General features: G+C 40.8%; 1 protein-coding gene across 1 annotated transcript; it reads left to right on the top strand.

The window, feature by feature from the left end:
- The first annotated feature begins 1212 nt into the window (after positions 1-1212).
- On the top strand, positions 1213-13908 carry pcsk9 (proprotein convertase subtilisin/kexin type 9). Its single transcript, XM_072681753.1, has 12 exons — positions 1213-1581; positions 2546-2737; positions 2861-2984; positions 3818-3951; positions 4647-4788; positions 5840-6036; positions 6846-7029; positions 7151-7327; positions 9129-9274; positions 11466-11631; positions 12459-12631; positions 12965-13908. Exons 1-12 carry the CDS (start codon positions 1405-1407, stop codon positions 13175-13177), a joined length of 2025 nt encoding a protein of 674 aa, XP_072537854.1. The 5' UTR covers positions 1213-1404; the 3' UTR covers positions 13178-13908.
- The last annotated feature ends 8736 nt before the right edge of the window (positions 13909-22644 follow it).

Genomic DNA, 22644 nt, shown 5'->3' on the forward strand with positions numbered 1-22644 from the left:
AAACGTTATATCAAGTTATAACTATTTTAAAAAGTTATATCAAGTAATTACATTAAAAGTTATAACTATATTTTTATATCAACATATGACTATTTTAAAAGTTATATCAAGTTATAACTACATTAACGGTTATATCGAGTTATAACTACATTAAGTTATATCAAGTTATAATTATACTGTTATATCAAGTTATAACTATTTAAAAAGTTATAGCAAGCAATAACTACATTGAAAGTTATATCCAGTTATAACTATATTTTTATATCAAGTTATAATTATATTGTTATATCAAGTTATAACTACTTTAAAAAGTTATATCAAGTCATAACTACATTAAACATTATATAAAGTTATACTATTTAAAAAGTTATAGCAAGTAATAACTACATTAAACATTATATCAAGTTAAAATAATTAAAAAAGTTATAGCAAGTAATAACTACATTAAAAGTTATATCAAGTTATAACTATATTAAAAGTTATATCAAGTTATAACTATATTTTTATATCAAGTTATAACTATATTGTTATATCAACATATGACTATTTTAAGTTATATCAAGTTATAACTACATTAAACGTTATATCAAGTTATAACTATTTTAAAAAGTTATATCAAGTAATTACATTAAAAGTTATAACTATATTTTTATATCAACATATGACTATTTTAAAAGTTATATCAAGTTATAACTACATTAACGGTTATATCCAGTTATAACTACATTAAGTTATATCAAGTTATAACTACATTGAAAGTTATATAAAGTTATAACTATATAAAAATATATCAAGTTATATCTATATTAAAAATTATATCAAGTTAGAACTATCAAAAGTTATTTCAAGTTAGAACTATATAAAAATGTAAAAAAAAAAAAAAATAGATAAAATTGTATCTTTATTAAATGACTCACAAGGACTGGAGTTGTCCACCCCTGCTGTTTTTAAAGGATGTGGACGTTTTGACTCCAAACTTGTAGCTAATACTCACTATACAGTGAAAACTACTGTAAGAGTAAATCGCATTTCAAGTCTCAGACTTTCCAGATTGAACTGGGCGTTAGATCACAAGTGCAGGTGGCACTGCTAAATCACCAGTGCAGAAGCTTCCTCCTCCCAGTGGGTTTCCCCGCGCGCGGGGCACGGCTGTGTAATCTGACTCCAGGCTGAAGGTGAGTTTATATAGGCAGAGATGGTGCGATCAGAACGCGATGGCGTGAGCCGTGAACACGTCATGGCCCCGCCCTAAAGGAGACAGCCGATCAGGGTGTTCAATCAGTCCCTCAGCCAGTGACCCCAACATGCACTAGACTTCACACTCCTCCAGACGCTCTGCCGCTGCTGCTGCTGCTGCTGCTGCTGCTTACCTGAGCCAGTCCGACTGACCGAGGCTGTGCAGTAATGAGGAGTCTGGGTGCTCTCGCGCTGCTGCTCGTGCTGCGTGTGACGGCTCTTACCGCTCACGAGGAAGAAGACTACACTGAGGATGTAGAGCTGATCCTGTCCCTGATCCGCAAAGACGACTTCCAGCCGGAGCTCGAGTCTGCGCCGTCCGCTCAGTTCCTCAGGTGCACTAAGGTAAGACCACCACAGGGAGGAAACGACCCCCTACATGTCCTGAAGTATCGTCTAATGGTCCAGATTAGCATACAGATGTTCATCTGCGCTCTCACTGAGTGGAGTTCCAGAACTAATCACCCAACATTAGTGAAAAATGAAAGCCCTTGATTTCAGAGGAAATAGTTCAGACAGACACGTGGGTGGGTGAATCCAGCTCGTTTGGAGGCATTTTATTGGCTTAGGTGACCTAGTAGTGCCTATGTATCAGTATGTATAGGGTGAGCTGCCCTACGGTGGGACACCTAGGCTTATGTGGATGTAGGTCTTCCACAAATTAATAAAAGGCAGTAAAAAGGCCAAAAATAATTATATGAGTGAACACAAGCTGTGATGGCATGCAATCAACATCACATGACTTCTCAAATTTCCAGTCTATTTAGTGTATTTAGCGTGCAGTAATAGGGCTCAGTTCAGTTAGACTATATATATATATATATATATATATATATATATATATATATATATATATATATATATATATATATGTCTATATGTCTTTACTATATATATATATATAGTAAAGAATATGCAATTTTACAATAGTATGCAATGGTTTGGGCAGCTTTGCGCAAATTAGACGTGTTGTTGATGTTCTAAGTGTAAATACATCCTCATCCTCTACAAACAGCACGCTTTTTTTTTGCACTGCTGCTGTTTATTTGCGTAATTTAACATAAACAAACAAACAATTAATTAGCATATGTGCTAACAAAAGTAATGGCAGATTAAATACGTCTCTACTGTGCTGAGGCTGTGCTCCAGAGCGGCATCTGCGCGCGCCGAGCGCAATGCTCTGAGACGCTCTGAGAGGTTTTCGGGGTGCATGTTGCTCTCGTGACCCCTCACTGCTCTCTCTCTCTCTCTTTCTCTCGCTCTCTCGCTCGCTCTCTCTCTCTCTCTCTCTCTGGTTGTGTGCCTTCAGGCCGCGTGGCGCGTGCCCGGTCACTACATCGTGGTGCTGCGGAACGGGACGCACGAGAACCAAGTAGAACGCACGATGCGCGCGCTCAGAGCCAGAGCGGCGCGGCGAGGCTACCTGACGGAGATCACGCGCACTTACTCTGGAGCCGTGCGCGGGTTCCTGGTGAAGATGAGCAGCGACGTCCTGCACATGGTAAGCAGGACCTTCACGGAAACAACGGGAGACGAGTGAAGCCCCACAGCACACTGACTCTCTCTCTGTGTGTGTGTGTGTGTGTGTGTGTGTGTGTGTGTGTGTGTGTGTGTGTGTGTGTAGGCGCTGAAACTCCCTCATGTGGAGTATATCGAAGAGGACTCGACGGTGTTTGCGCAAGGCTTGCCGTGGAACCTGGAGCGCATCGTCCAAATCAAGCACGAGAGCGGAAAATACACACCACCAAGTAAGACACAACACGCACACACACACACACACACACAATAAAGAGAAGTGGGCTTGGCATCGCGACAGGTACGGCTGATGTGCCTTTGAGCAAGACACCTAACCCCTAAGTGCTCCTCAGGTGCTGAGGTGACTGCCCACTGCTCCAGCCTCACTACTTATAGTCACGAGTTTAAGTGTGTGTGCCCTCCATTCACTACCATGGCTGGATTAAATGCTAGTTTCAATAGCCATAAAGGATGACCTCAAGCTCAATCTTTAAATGAAAAAGTTATTTGGGTCTTGTAAGGATATTTACATGCATTATATATTGAATTTGTTCATTAAATATCACATATAATGCTACAAAAAGTGCTGAAAAGCAAAATATCAAAGGTGTGACATTGATGTCAGTATTAGTCTAGTTAAAGCAGCATTATGTCAGACAGAATTTTGACAGTAAAACACCAGCTTCAGAATCAGGGACAATTGTGTTTCCATCATTCCCACTTTGGGCTCGTAATTCTGTAATATTAGTCTTTAGCATCAGTCCACATGATCCTTTCACTCTCAGTGACTGTTCTGTGTCCCTCAGCTTCTCCAGAAATGCATGTGTAAAGGGTGTCCTTTAGGGGTGGCTTAAAGCACAAATTCCACTTCCAGACTGTAGGGGGAACCCAGGAGTCACAAATGCCAATTCTACATAATGCTGCTTTAATGCTACTCTGCGGAACTGTGTCTTGGATGAAGGCAATACTGCGCAGGGCAGTGGGTCTCCAGCATTGGACTTTACACTGATTCTGAAAGCAGTACTTTAGGTGTGGCTGAATATTGCATGTATGTGTGTGTGTGTAGATGATGGAGCTCAGGTGGGGCTGTACCTCATGGACACCAGTGTTCAGACGAGCCATCGTGAGATCGAGAGCAGAGTGATGGTGACGGATTTCAACAGTGTGCCAGAGGAGGACGGGGTCCGAGTTCACAGGCAGGTCAGTAGAGGGGTAGCTGGATCAGCCTTAATCGTGCAAAAAAGGAGGAAACCACTGACCACTTATAGATTTCCATTTCCATACAATTCATACGTTGCCCATTTACACTGATGAGTATTGCTTTGTCAATCAAAAAGGACACACATATGACATCTGCAGTGACGTATGTTGGCATAGTAACGCTTCATCATTTCATTTACATATGTAGTGTACTAACCTGCCAAACTCTATTAGGATTAGTATGTAGTCGATACCTTATAGTATTAGTGTGTCCTACACAATTATGATGTAGCCGATATTTCTAGGCAATTGGACTGGAATTATTATAAGTAATTCTTTTCTTTTATCACTGAATATTGGAGCATTTAATCATATTCATATTCACGCTTTTTAATAAATGCACCTAACTGTGGTAAAATCCCTGTAATCTACACCTACTTGTAGCATATTGCACAGGGGATCTGGTTGAGCTCCAGAAATTCAGCTGAATGCAAATGCAAAAGAGTAACATCCATCTGTTTGTTCACTGTTTGTACCCATACATACATCCACCTACCCCTCCACCAGTCCCCCTCCCTTTCACTCACTCAACTCACCCACCTAACTCTGCATCTACTCACCCACACCTCCGCTCCATTTGCACGATCACCCTCCCGTTCGCTAACTCCCATTCATCCTTTCTGTGTCTACTGCAGGCCAATCAGTGCGACAGCCATGGCACGCACACAGCAGGGGTGGTGAGTGGGCGAGATTCAGGCGTGGCGCGTGGTGTCAGTGTGAACAGTGTACGAGTGCTCAACTGCCAGGGCAAAGGCACCGTGTCTGGAGTGTTGGCAGGTAAACGGAAACACAACTTGCAGAAAAAACATGCTCTCACAGTAAGGTTTAATTAAACCTCACTCACAATGGCATCAAGTCACTCTAAAAGCCTGGATGTGCAATGTAGAGGTTGAAGTCAATTTCAATTTGCTTCTAGGGATGCACCAAGATTAGTATTATTATATATTACATTCCAATATTGAAATATGTTAAAAACATGTTGATTCTTAAATTGCATGATTTTTGATATTCCTTGCATGAGCATACAGATTCATGAAAATAGCCATAGAGACAATGATTGGTCAAGGTGGTGATTAGGTAATTAGATTCATTATACTCATTACTCCGATGAGTGGCTCAGTGGTGTAATGTGCTACCACTATCCTGCCCTCGGGGGTCGAATCACATTCGAAACTGTGCCGGTTTACCATCAGAGGCTGGAGCCTGAGAGAGCACATTTCTCTGAGCATGTTGGCTGCCCGGCAATGCCACATCCACATCAGCTGCAGTTTAAAAAGAGGATGGGGCTGGCTTTCATGCATCGGAGGAGTCCTTAAGTCCCTCCTAGTGTCAGGAGCCTGGCTAGTGCTAGGTGGAGCTATAAACAGGCTGGTTTACTGCCAGTACTGAATGGGGAGAAAAGAGGGAAAAATTCGACAAACAAAATGAGAAGGAAAAAAAGAAGTGTAATCAGGTACAGATGACAAATGAGTGCCTAAAAATGTTATTTGTAATATCTGTAATCTGTAATAATCTGTAGTACGTAAAGACTGCCCTATGATTTGTCAAGTAGGATCAATAAATTAGTGGTATTTCTTAATGTACTGTGTGCAGCCGTAGGCTGTGTCATTATGCATGTTATGTCTATTTTTCATAATGACGGAGCTGTGGTACAGTTTATGGTCACAATAATACTGACGGATTGATCTTACTAGACAGATCAAAGGGCATTTAAAAGAAAAAAAACAGTAATTCATTGCTACTGTAAATGTAATCTGATTTAATGTATCTAGTTTCTGACCTTCGTCAGATTATATATGATATATTATGCATCCCAAAAAACCCACAGGTCTCGAGTACATCCGCGCATCTCTGCAGACGCAGCCCATCAGCCCTGTAATCGTCCTTTTGCCATTTGCTGGGGGGTTCAGTCGTACTCTAAACACTGCTTGTCGGGAGATGGTGCGGTCCGGTGCAGTTCTTATAGCCGCAGCCGGAAACTACCAGGACGATGCCTGTCTGTACTCACCAGCCTCAGAACCCGAGGTACCACACTGATTCTGCTGCATTTTTTTTAGAGTTAGATGAGATTTGTTTTTTATTATGAATTGCTTGCATGAAATTATTCATATTCAAACATGAATCCAGACACCCCTTCATTGTTCACACAGTGTATAGTCTCCACAGAAAGCCATTAGCAGTAGAGTGGAGCAGCCAAATTCTCTTTTAATACCCGTGCATTTGGAAGAAATATAGTGTGAGCAGGTGTCCCCAAATGTTTTGGCCCCTAGTGTGCCTTCACTGACCACTGCACAACTTGCTGGTGCTTGGCATGATTTGTGTCACTGTGCCACCTGTTAGCTCAGATTAATTCACACTTTTTTTCCCCATGAGGAAACTAGCCAATTTCAGTTTATTCCTGAAAAACGGATAACTTACTGTTGCCAAGTAACATCTGATGTGACACTAAACTTAACCATTTATTATGAACTGAATTTCAACAATTGTTTAGTTATTTATTTTAGTTATTTTTTTATTACCATTTTCTATCATGCATGACAACAGATGGGCTAGAGCCAGCATGGAATGCTACAGTGCCACTTGAATGTTTGTGAACCCTTTACATCTTTTTTGTTTGTTTAATATGAAATGTGATCAGATCTTCATCTCTAAAACTTTATAAGAAGAACCCAATTAAACAAAGGACAGAATGAAGAATATGTAGTTTTAACATTTCTAAATTGAGCAAAATGATCCAACATATGTGAACCCCTTAAGGAGTTCATTTAATGTACAATAATATTATTTTTATGATTATTAATAATTACCAGTACTATTACCGTGACTGTGTGTAGGTGATAACTGTTGGTGCCACCAATGCTGCTGACCAGCCACTGACTGCGGGAACCACAGGCACCAACGTGGGCCGATGTGTGGATGTGTTTGCCCCTGGTGATGACATCATCAGTGCCTCCAGTGACTGCCCCACCTGCTTTACTACCAAGAGTGGCACCTCACAGGCAGCCGCACACGCAGCTGGTTAGCCCACACCCACCCCCACACTCTTAAAAAAGTGGTAAACTTACAGTGGAAAATACATTTACAGTCAAAAGCAATTGCTCAACCTGCTATTTTGTGTGTGCTTTGTGTGTAAAATCAGGTATAGCTGCAGTGCTTCTGAACGCTAACCCCAACGCCAGCCCTGCTGAAGTGCTCCAGCTACTCCGTCACCACTCAGTCCAGCAGGTGATGAATCCAGACTCTCTCCCTGCTGAACATCGGCTCACTACCCCCAACATGGTGGCTGCCCTGCCCAAATCCACCTCTACACTCTCAGGTCAGTGGCTGCACAGTGTATATCGCTGCTGTCCAGTGAAAAAACATGAATCTCCATTTTTGAACATTCATCTGGATGAATAGACAAATAGAAATGCTCAACATTAGTTGGAATTTCACAGTAACTTCCTTTCAAAGTTACCAACATTCTTGCATTCTCAAAGTAAAGTAAAGTCACTATACAGTCAGTTGTGGAGATACATGTTTTCCACTGGACATTCTGTACATATGTACACACTGTGTATATTGTATATCGTCCAAGTGATCATATAAAGGCCCATGGTTGATATTACCTTTATTAACACCCCTGTCTAGCCACATTTTCTGCAAAACACATCAGGAAATGTCAATCAAAGTCAAATCAAGAAATAAGGAAAAATAATCTGCTAGTCTAATTTATGATAAAGTCAAATTAAAACTGCAAAATCAGTAACATCACATTTAGAGAAAAATTCCAGCAGATCCTGGATGCAAATGTCGACCCCAAATGCTGAAGTAGATAATTTTATATATATGGGACACATGCTCAGTCTTTGTTTCTTCTGAAATTAAGGGTATTAAAAAGAGTCTCTACCGTGCAGGGAAGAAGGCTTTTTACTAGATGTTGGAGTTGATTGTGAGTAGTTGACTGTATTCAGCGACCAAAGCTTAGGCGAGGTCAGGATGTTGGATGCCAAAAATATTGGATGAAGCGCCATCATTCTAAAGAGCACAACTTCACAGCTCCATGCTGGGGGGCTTTATAGCCCTCTAGCCCATGCCTGGCATTAGGCATGGTGCCAATAGGTTCATGTTTATCTGCTCCAGAGAGTCCCATTCTATTGGCAATACGTCTTTACAGGAACTAGAACAATGAATGCATTCATTAGAAGGCGTGTCTAAAACATTAGACTTCCTGAAGAGACACAAACTGGAGCTTTTGGAGCTTTGCAACAAGGCAGCCCAAGAATATGTCAGAACTAGCAGCTTTCGGCAACGAAGAGTGGGGGAAAATTCCAACTACGAGAACTAAAAGACTTGTTAGGGAGACTGTACACATTGATAAATTAGATTTTGCACTTTTTATTGTTATGAAAGACAGGCTGGTACTGTGCTTTAGGATCTGCTGGAAATAATGTTTCATGTTAGATTAGCTACAGACCCAGCTAACATGTCAATGTGGGGCCTGTATGGCTGGCAACCAGAACTAGCAAGGGTTAGGCATGGGCTCCATCTGGGTTTCCATCTACACATGGGTCTAGATGGGACCCATGTGAGATTAAGGAGGGCTGCAACGACAGGACCCATTTGGGAAAACAGACCTAGTCAGAGCCCATGCCCACCTGGAAACCACCTAGCCCACATTCTACCCTTGTGAGCTCCAGGTACCCAAAATTTTACAGAAGACTTTTTTTACAGAAAGTGATGATTTCCTTCAATATAAAATAGTCATGAGGAAGTAGCTGTTAATATAGTAAATGTATGTTCTTTTTGAGTGATATGGACTAAATTGTAAAGATACGCATCACTACATGAACATCATGGGATACATATGCTGAATAAATCTGAAAAGTATGCAAGGAGGTGCCGTAGCTTATAACTACATCTGGAACTACATCTGGAACAACACACCTTTTTAACAATATAGTCTCAACCCCAACACTCTGTATCTCACGTAAAGTTGTCTTCATTTTAGTGGGTTAATAGTGTCCAGTCTATTAATCAGAAAATTGAAGGTTCTAGATAAGATCTTCATTTTTTTGCTGTGTTCTTACTGTTCTCATGTTCAGACTATATTTTTAAAGCCTGATGTGCTTTCCCAGGTGATGCGCTGCTGTGTCGCTCTGTTTGGTCTGAGAAGTCAGGCGTCTCAAGCTTTGACACAGCTGTGGCTCAGTGTCGCCAGGGTGAGGAGATGTTCAGCTGCTCCAGCTTTTCACCGGGAGCCCGAGCTGGAGAGAAAATAGAGGTGAGAGAGAGAGGCAATGACTATCAAAGTAAACTCTACAGTCAGTTATAGATCTTAAATTAAAAACAATGAATGTCTTATAAATTGAGTGGGAGGCGAGGAGACATAATGCATATGATAACACAGTGTTCTATTGATTTACAAGAGCCGCAAGAAGGTATTGTGTATTCTGTGGCGTGTAACAGAGAGGAGAAGTGATTGTTCATGTTATCAAATACTACAACAGCACTGATTATATTCACTGGGTTTGCTGGGTTGTCTCTTAAGATTGAGCACAAAACAAGTCATTAAAAAAACCTTACCAGCTCTTGTTCCCACATCACATGAGAATGTGAAGACTTAGTGTTCCCAGACACTGCTGAATATACACTGCTCAAAAAAAAAGGGAACACTTAAACAACACAATATAACTCCAAGTAAATCAAACTTCTGTGAAATAAAACTGTCCACTTAGGAAGTAGCACTGATTGACAATCAATTTCACATGCTGTTGTGCAAATGGAATAGACAACAGGTGGAAATTATTGGCAATTAGCAAGACACACTCAATAAAGGAGTAGTTCTGCAGGTGGAGACCACAGACCTCTTTTTAGTAACTATGCTTTCTGGCTGATGTTTTGATCACTTTTGAATGTTGGCTACACTCGTGGTAGCATGAAACTGACTCTACAACCCACACAAGTGGCTCACAAGTGCAGCTCATCCAGGATGGCACATCAATGCGAGCTGTGGCAAGAATGTTTGCTGTGTCTGTCAGCGTAGTGTCCAGAGGCTGGAGGCGCTACCAGTACACCAGGAGACATGGAGGAGGCTGTAGGAAGGCAACAACCCAGCAGCAGGACCACTGCCTCCACCTTTGTGCAAGGAGGAACAGGAGGAGCACTGCCAGAGCCCTGCAAAATGACCTCCAGCAGGTGCATGTGCATGTGTCTGCACAAATGGTTAGAAACCAACTCCATGAGGATGGTATGAGGGCCTGATGTCCACAGATGGGGGTTGTGCTCACAGCCCAACACCGTGCAGGATGCTTGGCTGCACAGCCCTCCATGTGCTCGCCAGAGGTAGCCTGACTGCCATTAGGTACCGAGATGAGATCCTCAGACCCATTGTGAGACCATATGCTGGTGCGGTTGGCCCTGGGTTCCTCCTAATGCAGGACAATGCTAGACCTCATGTGGCTGGAGTGTGTCAGCAGTTCCTGCAAGATGAAGGCATTAAAGCTATGGACTGGCCCGCCCGTTCCCCAGACCTGAATCCGATTGAGCACATCTGGGACATCATGTCTCACTCCATCCACCAACGTCACTTTGCACCACAGACTGTCCAGGAGTCCTCATCAGGAGCATGCCTAGGCATTGTAGGGAGGTCATACAGGCACATGGAGGCCACACACAATACTGAGCCTCGTTTTGACTTGTTCTAAGGACATTACATCAAAGTTGGATCAGCCTGTGTGATCAGTGTTTTTTCCACTTCATTTTTGTGTGTGACTCCAAATCCAGGCCTCCATTGGTTAATAAATTTGATTTCCTTTGATGATTTATGTGTGATTTTGTTGTCAGCACATTCAACTTTGTACAGAACAAAGTATTCAATGAGAATATTTCATTCATTCAGATCTAGGATGTGTTATTTGAGTGTTCCCTTTATTTCTTTGGGCAGTGTATAAAACCAGTCTACTGACACAGTTTATGACTTGCCCAAAAATTTAATTTACATAACTTTCCTCTTACTCCATTTCATAGTCAAGTCAGTTATTTATTTACCATAAATAAATATATATATTTTAATAGGCAATTTGTAATGCTTTTAAACATTGGATAAAGTTTACAGCATGGGCCCGAGTGGTCCAGCGGACTATGGCTAAAGGACTAAAGATGACCCAAAGATCACTGGTTCGAATCATGCTGCTTTCCATCAGCAGCTGGAGCCTGAGAGAGCACAATAGGTCTTGCTCTTTCTGAGTAGGTAGATGGCTCGCTCTCTCCCCACACTTTCCTCCAAGCGCATTGTTTTGCCAGTTCAAAAAGAGTCCTCACTCTTCCAGCTTTGAGAGCATTAACATATAATAAGGGGGGAGAGCTCTAACAAGTGGGTTGGGTATCTAAATAAATTGTGGAGGAAAATCGGGAAAAGTTTACAGTGTAAACACATTAAACATTAAATACATTTCTTGATTGGCTTTTGGCAGATGCGGGATGGGCAGAAGCAGTGTGTGGCCTATAATGGCATTGGAGGGCAGGGAGTGTATGCCATAGCTCGCTGCTGCACAGGGAACAATGTTCAGTGCCAGGCCAGTGCCAGTCTCCACGCAGGCATGGACGCAGAATGCCCAAGCCCAGAGCATCAACTTACAGGTAAGAGTTGTGACATGTCTTGTGGAACTATAGTCTCAACCTTGGTCAGATATTTCTCCAGCACAGAGCTACAGAGAACCAAAGAAATGCTAAACACTGTTAGCTAAGATGCAGTTACTTCAGTTGATGCCTGGTTTGTAAAGCCTGCATTGTCAGAGTCTTTTCTATTCTAATCTTACTGAATAAATGATTAAAAGTTTTTTTCCTCCTTTTTAAAATAAAAGGTTTTTCTTAGATAGTAATTAACAGTACTGTGTAAGCGTACCAGGCTTTCTTGAGAAAATGATATGTATAGTAGATACATATCTAGTAGATACATATTCTATGGTCGCCTTATTGTATTGTGTTTAGCAATGTCTAAGCTTGGAGGTATCTTTTGTATTATTAGTCTATTCTAACTAGCTAAGGCTTTTCTTGGGTAAATAGCAAAGCACTTTGTAAGTCGCTCTGGATAAGAGCGTCTGCTAAATGCTGTAAATGTAAATGTAAATGTATACACATAAATTAAGATTGAGCAAACTTCTTCTTACCAAGAGAACAATAACCAGACATCAATAACACACTTACAGCCTAGATAATTAGTCATTTAAACAATTTTCATGCCTACATGGACCTAGCCGAGGACTATCTTTTTACTATTGGACTCGAATTCATAATAATCGACAGTATCTGTTAGATCACTATTATTATTGTCAGCTTTTCCAAAAAGTCCACTCTCGACTCGACTAGAAGCCAGAGTTGTAGTTACCTTCTTTACTTTTCTGCATCTGTATGTCCCTCTTGTGTGTGTCTGCATGCTGTGTAACAGCTGTTATTTCTTCCTGCAGGCTGCAGCTCTCACTTTGAGTCCGGAGGCGTAATTGACCCCATGCGGCCTCTCCACGGCAACCGCAAGGGGTGTCCTGCCAGAGCGGGTACAACGTCACACGCTTCGTGTTGCCACACCCCAAGTCTGGAGTGCAGGTTGAGTGAGCATCACCCCTCTAGCTTTAAGGAGCAGGTGAGTTCAGGCCTAGTCATGCATTAATCACAGCATAGTACACATAGCTAGAACAGAGGTCATATTCATAAAGGTCATTTAAGTCTTAATGGAAGAATGGCAAAAAAAAAGGTCTGTTAAAGTTTGAAAGTGTGTCTGAAATAATACATTTTCTGTACAGAAGACAACACAAATGCCATACATGGACTTCAGCCTCATAGATCAAAAACTCCAGACACAATCCGCATTGTGACTGACTGACTACATTAGCGGGAAATACTGAACGAGAAATACACATACCTACATTTTGTCCATATGGCAATAAACCTTGACTTATCCCTCTCACTTTCTCAGGTTGAAGTGTCGTGCGATGACTCCTGGACCTTGACAGGATGTAACTCTGTCTCACACGGTTCAGTCACTCATGGGGCATATGGTCGAGGCAACACCTGCGTGGTACGGGCGTCTGACAGGGGTAAAGGAGCAGCTGCCATTGCCATCTGCTGCAGGTATCGCCCACCTCAGCAAGAATCCAGCAAACACAGCCATGAACAAAACGACCACTAAAACTCCGATCTCCTGAACCTAGGGTCCTAGTCCCTACCCCCTAGAATCTGCTAAGAGGAGATCTGTATGTGGACCCCATGCTTTCATAAATAGACAATAAGAAGGAACATGGTTAAAACAGTAGTTCAGAGTCAAATTGAAGCAGGCTGCTCTCCATGACCAGGATTGTGCACCCCTGCCCGAGAACAACCACTGTAGATATCCTAAAGCAGTTGTTCTCAAACTTGTCCTCAGGGACCCCCATACAGTCCACATTGTTTCTAGGTTGGAGCATAAACCCGGTCCTGGAGAACTGCCCAACCTTATGATTGATTTTTCATTATTTTTTTAAGAACCATCCACTGAAATTTTTGGTTTTAGGGAATTAAAAGTGGTTGTATGGCATCAACTGTTTAGTGTAATGAACCTTTCCAACTTTCAGAGAACGAGTATAAGAGAAAGGCAGTGCAAACCTAGATTCTGCTTATTTGAGTTTTTAAGTCATGCCTAATACCCAACAATCATCAGAGAAGCCAAAGTCTCTGTTCATGTACAGCTACCGTTCAGCCTGAACTATACTTATGGGAAGCACTTTCCTTTTAAAACTGTACTGTATTTTATTTTCTAAACCCTGATGTTTCTTTATGAACATTTTAACTCAATTAATGAACTTTTTTTTTTACATGTACTGGATGTGTTCTGTTGGGTTATTTGTAAATGCACTATTTTGATCTGTTTTGTATAAATAAATAAAAGGCCTTCGCTTCAGTCATCTGTGGAATCATTAAAATACAGAGAGCGTTACACAGTTTATAAAGGTTGTGCATTCCAATTTTATTAATTTTTTCATCCCTGTATTAAATAGTTCCCATAATCAAACACCTATGTAGAAAATAAATGCATTTTACCCCTCAGTTCTGACTATGCACACACTCTCAGCAGAGGCGCAGCACAGAATCTGTAAATGATAAAACCTTTTAAGTGTCTCCAGAGAACAGGGGCTGAACTGAAACATGCCCACATTGCATCAAAGGTTGAACTATCTGTTTGACTTCAGAACACAAAAGTTCTTTGGTGTCACTGTCTGACCACAGAACAGTTACAAGCACTTTCCCACATGTGGCAAACTATATAATAAAGGAGGTTGTCTTGAGGTTTGTAAGGGAAATGATTTCTGTAATAGGTCAGCCTTGGGTCAAGGAACTGGTCTGGTGAACGGTCTCCTCCTAAAGCTAGCCTGAACTGGATTATGTAACTACAATCTCTACAGACCATGTGGGAGGCTGCAAAACAGCAACATGTGGACTTCAGCATTGAATAATTCTTAAAACAGCTTCACTCACTATAGCAAAGTGCTACAGTTCAATTGATTGTTAAGAAGTGGATCACAAGGGGACAAAAGACCCTCGATTTGCTCTGCAGTCAGTGATACTCAGGTGCAGACAGGCGAACGATAGTACTTCCTTCAGCATTGTTGCAGAACTTCCGCAAGGCCATCCATATCCCTCCAGTTTAGGCTTTAGAACAGCTGATGAACCAAAAAAACCCCACCAAATAAGCCTTTGTATTTGCAACTGAAGGATGTCTTGTGCAATGTTCCTTTTCCAGAAAGCAAACAGTGTCACATGGTGAACCACTAAGATAGGTCTGTTGTGTGAATGTAGCTAAGCACACTAGGTCTAGTCTAGTCCAGTCCAAAATAAGCAGCACACTACTTACCCTGACTCTCCTCTTGCTGAGCATCTGATTCCACTGTGGCCCAGAAAGCAACAGGCAGGGCCCAACGAGCCTCTGAGCAGAACAGATAAGAGTGGAGAATCCGTTGAGCAGGAATCAGGCCAGGGGTCAAAAAGGGTACCACATTGACCTTGGCACTATTGTAGAGCACCCCCTTCCTTCTTTTTTGGCATTCAGTGATGATACTGCACGCTTTTCCAATTCCTGCTTACTCACTCTGTGTCCATCCCCCTCACCACCAACTCCTCCTTCCCTGTCCTTTCTACCATGAATATGTGCTGTAAGGCAGACAGATGTGATAGGTGTAAACGCATGTAAGCAAATAACATCAAAAGCTGAACCTCAAAGGAGTCACACAAATGGCTTTGTACACAAATGGCTGTTCATCCAGCAATAGTCTGAAAGGGCCGTAGCTGGGATTTAGTTCTGAGTGGTTGTTTGTAAGTTCTGAGCAAGAACAGTCCGCCTGCATGCTGAGGAAACATCTGCTCCAACTGCACAGCCCTAGGTATGACAAAACAGAGCCAAGAGAGAACCAGGAGTAAGAAACAGCATGAGTATATATGTGTGTGGTTTGTGTTGGCATCCATACCAGACTAAACAGCAGGCCTGAGACAAAGTCACAACAGAAAGGGAACATAATGCAAGCAGTTGTCTGCTTCTGACACTTATCATGGAGCTGCTTAAGTGATGAGCAGAGAGATGATCTGTTATGTGTCTGTCCATGGTGATATTCACAGGCTTGCTGAAGAGCTGGGCCATGGTTTAAAAAGACCGTAGGACTTTAAGTGACCACAACGCTCTCTTTGCATCTGAGGTCCAAGAAATCCTGAAGTAGAGCCGACACTGCGGGGGCCACCTCAATTGCCATGGACACCACAGCGGTTACCATGGTTGTGGTGAGGCTGAGGGAAAAGGCAGTTGTGCTGCAGCGATCTGAGGAGATCCATTCCACAATGCAATCCCATTTCACGCCCTCTTCCCAGGCAGCATCGAAACGAAAAGAAAGAACTAGAAAGAAAGCAAAGCAGCATGGGACATGGCCATTCAATCGCTTCTAAATGAGGAAATTGCCAAATGTCACCTGCCCCCTCAAACTGAACTCATACATAGAGTGCATTTAAATAAAGACAAACCAGCAAGAGAGGAGGAAAAAAGGCTCAGTCATTATTTAACTAGCCGAGGCTGGCAAGTTCCACTTAGAGTTGATTATGAGGCACCACTCAAACAGATGGAAAGGAGTGGGCTGTTATGGGTTTCTTGAGAATTTTATTTTTTCATTTGATAGGAACATGGATTTCATCAAATGAACAAAAATTATTTTCCTCTTAAAACTTCTACTCCTCCCTCTGCACCACTGAATCTTGTCGTTTTGTGTAAAAACGTATTAAAATAATAAAAAAAAATGTCCTCTATGTTCTACCGAGCTCCACTAGCAGAATGAGAACTTCTGATTGGATGACTCAGCCTTTTGATTCATTCTAGATACTGTATGACAGGTGTTTTTCCAAAATAGTGCCTTGGTGTAATTGGCTGACCAGTTTAACTATTTAACCTGACTGACTACTGATGCAGTCAATCAGCCAAGAAGCTTTTGGTATAAGTTTGCTTCTTTACTTTAGAGCAGGAGCTGCTAGGTTAATGGTGCTAACAAACAATGGACATAGACTGTCAACAAAATCATCACCATAAATACTTGCCCAAATACTTGCCCTCTCCACCCACTTGTCCAGATTTGAATTTGCAGTAGACAAATCGACGTAGCTTAGTGGTTTAGACTTAATGTAGCCTATAACAGAAATAAACTTCTCAGCAGAACTAAATAACAAGGCAGCTATTTAATGTTAAAAAAAGAGAATAATTTAAAGTTTACTCGTGCACAATAATATGTGTCCACATCGGCAGAAATAATTTATATGATTTTGATTTGCAGTTTAGTAAGCCAATTAGTTATTAATATATTCAAAATAATGCAGTGTATTATTATGTAGTTTACATACAGCTTAAAAGACTCTCAGAAGCTGCTGATCTATGTTATGTCACTCACCATAATCTTTAGAAGCGTTTCGTTGATTTCACAGAGAAACTGCAGGAAACCACAGGCTAATGTAATGTAAGCATTATTACTGTATATGCTTGCTTGCATTATTACTGTACATTACATTACAACATTAGAACAGCTGAACTGGTTGGTCGATATGAACAAAATAAAATATTGCAATTACACTGCTGCATATTGCAATGGCAAAAAGGCTTGTATCATTACCCTTGATGGTCAACAACTGGCTTGCACTTGCATTTTCATGTAAAGAATTGGTTAGATCATGTGAAACTGTAAAAAGCATATAGTGCATACATTTCAGGACATGAATGTGTAGAATGTGTGTGTGAGGGTATGTAGTTCTGGGAGTATGTGACAGGCAGGTCTAACCTTGGGTAGATGCAGCATTTGCAGAGAGAAAGGTTCATTACAGAAACAGCAGTATGTCACCACCTCAATGAGGAAGGACAATGGCTCAGACAACTCACACATGGCAAGCATTACCTGCAAGACAAAGAACTCTATAACACAGGTGCGACAACATCCATTAAAGGCCCACAGAATGTCTGAGTGCACATCTACTGGCGCTTTTCCTTATGCTGCTGCTGTTTTGTTATTTGCTGTGCTATCTGGTGTCGACTAGAGGAGACTGTTGCGTCTTGGTTCCTTTCAAGGTTTCTTCCCACTGCAAAAAGTCTTGCCACTGCAAAATGGATAATGCTCTCCTCTGGGTGAGCTTCTTTGAGGAGCTATCAACTTCTCCACCACTGAATATATGAACCATATACGATTGAATCATTTATGATTCAGCCGGACAGCTGAGTACACACATTCTTAACAGCTAAGTAATAAAACATAAGCACACTTAACATTTAAATATTGTAGAGTTGTCAGAAGGCTGGCAGTATTTAGCTAAGATTAGCTGCTACGCACATGAGAATATGGCGCAGAATGCTGATGCCAAAAAAAAATCCATTTGGCTCATAATGAATCATATCAGAGACCCTCTGTGCTAGGAAAACATGGAACTAAATATGTTATGGATGTTGAGAAAAGACATTTAGCTATATATATGTCTCTGTAAAAAGCATATACAGAATATTGATGTTAATGTTGTAATGCTCTACAATGTTATTCTATAGTGTTACCTGCAGTTATTCCAGTGCACTGCAATGCAATGGTATTATGTAATATAGGCCATAAGATATATATGATTAAACTAATTACATCATTGCTCAATTACAGAAATCACTTGTCACACAGACAGAACCTTTATTGATGATAGTGATGATGATGGTGACTGGGAAAGGGTCCTCTGAGATTTGTGCAACAGCACCAGAGCTAGTGCTAGTGCGTTATGCAGATAGTCCTTCAAATATAGCCCTTCCAATTCACTTCTGCTGCTGCAGGAGTTAAGCTGAGACATGGTTGAACTATAAAAACAAACAACACTACCAGCCTTTAATAATTTAAGACCTTTTTGTCTCTCTTTTAAACAGGTTTAAAACCATATAAAGTCCAGACAGTCATACATAGCCCAAATCCATGTGATTGGACACAATTTATGTTATGCAAAACTGATCTGACTTTTGGACTCAATTTAATGTTTTATGAAAAAAAAACAAACCCTCTTAGCTTATTTATTATATAATGTTATTCCCTCACCTTCTGGTTGAAGTTGATGAAAAAGGGCTAGGAACATCCTTGTCCACCAGTGAGAGAGCAGCATGTTCAGGACACAGTCTAGCCCTGAGTCCTGGAAATACACTGCAGTCTCTAGAGTCTTCTCCAGGATGGAATCTACCACCAAACATACTTTTCAAACACTGCACTCCTACAGACAATTCTTACAGAGAGACAGAGAGAGTCAATCAATCAGCTCAACATAGAAGAGTCATCTACGAAATATCATCACTATCATTCAGTCGGCAATGCCACAGCATTCCGTGCCCAGGGGTCCAAGACAACATAATTGGCCTCGCTCTCTCTGCATCTGTTAGCTGATGTAAAAGATTTGGCGCTTAGTGTTCTCCTCAAAGCATGTTCAGCTGTCCAGTGATGTGTTGTTAGTGGCAGTTTGAAAAGATTGGCTCCCAGCTGGGTGGCATTGTGTAATAGAGAAGATATGTGGGTGGAAAATGGCATGAAAAAACTATGAGGGGGTTAAAGGCCAGTGGTCTGCAAGTATACTCATGTGGGCCTTTGGGCCATGATATTTAATATAATGATATGGTTTAAAAAACATGCTTTTAACCTGAGCTTTTAATTGTTCAAACACCAGTATCTCACTGTTGTCCCTTCTGGTTTAAAGCAAGATCAGTCTTGTGTCCTCTGGATTACAAACCAGCTCAGCACATTGTCTGGCCTTGACAGATCAGTGGCGTGATATCAGGGCAGTCCTACCATCCGATGCAAGCTAGCCAATCGTCAAAGAAGCTATTATAACCCCCCTGTAGTACAGACAAAAAAAGCCTTCCTTGCCTCCCATCCAAGACATGTTTAGTGCTTTATGTGCATGCCACTGACTCTGCGTGTTTACATTCTGTGGCCAGGGCTGTTCTTTCAGCCAATCAGATTACAGGAAAGCAGGCGTCCCCACAACTGGCAGGTGTAAGTGATTAAACTCACACTCGCATTCACACCAACAGACATATGCTAATCATTTTGTTGCTCATCTACAACGCATGCACTCCACCAGTCAGATCCAAACCAGAACAACAAACAGAGTAACCCAAAACCAAGAAAATGTGTGTGAGAGTTTTGTGGACTTGTGTAACTCTTCTTTCTGCAATTGACTGCATGTATGATGTCGTTAACGAACTGCTGCGCACAATAACCAATATTATCAGTCAGTGGACTGAAATGTACACGTGTATATCCTCATGCACCTGGTGATCTCCTGGCTCATAGTGGCCACCAGGTACTGACATGCCTCGCTGCTATTCAACTACAGCATTAAACTCCACTGTAGCTGACAGACACAGACATAGAGGTAGACAGAGATATAGAGATAGACAGAGAAATCTGCAGATTACAGTACCAGAGCTACTTCTTCTTGCACAGGTAGGTGTGAAAAAGGAACTGCTTTCCATATATATATATATATATATATATATATATATATATATATATAAAACCCAGTACAGTTCCCTTAATGAGTGCTTTAAAGTCAATGTGGATGGGAAATCGTATATTTGTTATATACTTCTTTTCCTAGTAAAACATGATGCACATCCGAAAATGGGTCAGTTACTGGGAGAGCAGTCCACCATTCTATCAACAAAAACCCATTTGCAAACACAGATGCTTTGGAATGAGTTAAAACAGTTGTGGAACAGTTGGGTCGGTGACAGATACATCAGAAGGCGGTATGACTTACACTGATCATAAACTTTGGGTTTGTACTCCCCTCCAAAAACACTCATTCTCCAGAGCCTTGCTGTTTATATCAGACTCCTCCACAGCATTATCAATAAACTTATACAACGGGCTCGTGAACCTGCCCCTAGAGAAAAAGAGAACTGCTCAGCTCAGTGTGGTCATTCCTGCATTCCTACATTCCCTGGTTGCCTGTTCCAGTTTAAAAAGGTAAAGCTGTGCCAGGCATCTGGACCTGTTTAAGCAGTTAGAACATGCAAGAAACAGACATTTAAGAAAAGAGATTTAGCAGAAACAGAGACACAGGCCCCACACTGACCAGTAGTAAATGCCAGGGGTAATTTGACCTTAACACCTCACAAATGTCGCTAAATTCATGCTACTAATTTGAGTACTACTAACATTGAGTGGTTTTATAGAAAATATACACTACTTTCTACTACTTTATTCTTACAATTTCAGTAACAATAATAATAATAATAATAGTCATAATGAGTATTGTTATTGTTTTATTATTATTATTATTATTATTATTATTATTGTTGTTGTTGTTAATATAAAAATATATTACATATATTACTTTAAAATATATATTTTTTATTAATTTGAAATGGTCAAATTTTTACTTTTATTATTCAGAAATTACTGAATTAAACTTGGCGTTTTTGTATATAAGACAATTACCATTTTAATTAAATTAATTATTATTGTTTCCTAAATATTGTATATGCACAAAACAAAAGACCTAAAAATATCTAAAATTGCCTTATTATTGAATAAAATCTCATTATTAATATGGAAAGGATTATAGCACATAATCCTATAGAGTGAGGGGAAGCCATCAAATTCTCAACAATAGTTTTCAGAAATGCTGACTTTCTTGCGAGGAGATCCTCTCGTCTCTGCCATTCTCACCATGGTCAGCACTGGAGTCCAGCCAAGCCATGCTAGACACTTTGCGAATGGCTCCATGTGCAGCACTCATGGGAACTAGCAGGACAAGTATGAAGCATAACATTATAGAAACATGATTATTGGTGGACATTGTATAAAATCACAAACATGCCCGATCATTATTCAAGATACAAGTAAATTCAAGTAAATTGCTTTCCATGTTTCATGTTCAGGTCCAGGAGTAAAGGTCTTACCCTGATTTGTTTATCATACTTCATGGAGCGCCCAGTCTCCCAGTCCCCCAGAAAATGGACACAGGTGCGCTTCACTGTGTACACACACATATTTAACCCATACATGCGTCTAGATGTTCTGTTTTGGAGCTATACCTCAGTTTACCATTCCAATGACTAATACTGTCTCAGATGTGATGAGATTTGCCACCTTTACTTTCTCTTTGCATTTCTTATAGTAGGACAAATGGATCCAGGGAGATCTCCTGACTCGCATTACTCAACTCCAAGATTCTTGAGGAACTTTTGGAGGTTCTTTCCTTTAAAACTGTGGAGGAACCTCATAATTTGCTTTAAGAAAAGGTTTTTAGAAGAAAAAGGTTGCTTGAAGGTTCCTCAAAGCACTTTAAGAGGTTCCTCCACAGTTTTAAAATGAAGAACCTCCAAATGTTCCTGAAAAATCTTTTACTTTTAACAGTGTAGGTTCAGTGCTATGAAGCTTTCTTCATGCTCATACATGTTTGAGACAGAGAGAGAGACCCTCATATCAGCCAGCCATATCAGCTCCTTCTCCAGTCCTGAGACATTGGAATAGGAGTCACTAGATGGAGCCACATCAAATGAACATCCATCACAGTCACTTCAGGTAAAATGACTGATCATTTTTAAATTACAGAAATATCAACTACAATATTTTACATTTTATGTAGCATAAGCAACCTTCTCCTAACACTCCTTCTCCAAATAATACTAGTGCAGAATATTGGTCTCCAGAATAAAGGTCAGTATGGTCTCCATACTGACCTTTATATTTAGTAGCATCTAAGCTTAGAGGGATCTTTAGGATCCTAGCCAATACAAACTAGCTAAGGGTATTTTCTGAGTAAACGGTGAAGCACTTTTGTAAGTTGCTCTGTAAATGTAAACACGTATCAACTTAAGAAAATGTTTGCAAACAAAATAACTAAACATCATACTTACCCTCCAGAGGGTCTCGTGTACATGGTATTGCAGCTTGCTTTCTATCAGGAGTCCAAACAGGGACAGCACCTGACAGAACACACTCCCCTCAGGATTGTCCGCATCATCTATGGCCAGAAAGGCCTGACACATCAAGAAACACTTTTAGACAACTGCTATTAACCAGTGTTGGGCAACAATGTTAAAAAAACAACACATTTTTATAACAATTCTCTAGCCCCATC

This window comes from Salminus brasiliensis, chromosome 1, assembly GCF_030463535.1.
Source record: "Salminus brasiliensis chromosome 1, fSalBra1.hap2, whole genome shotgun sequence".
In the NCBI taxonomy this organism is placed as follows: Eukaryota; Metazoa; Chordata; class Actinopteri; order Characiformes; family Bryconidae; genus Salminus; species Salminus brasiliensis.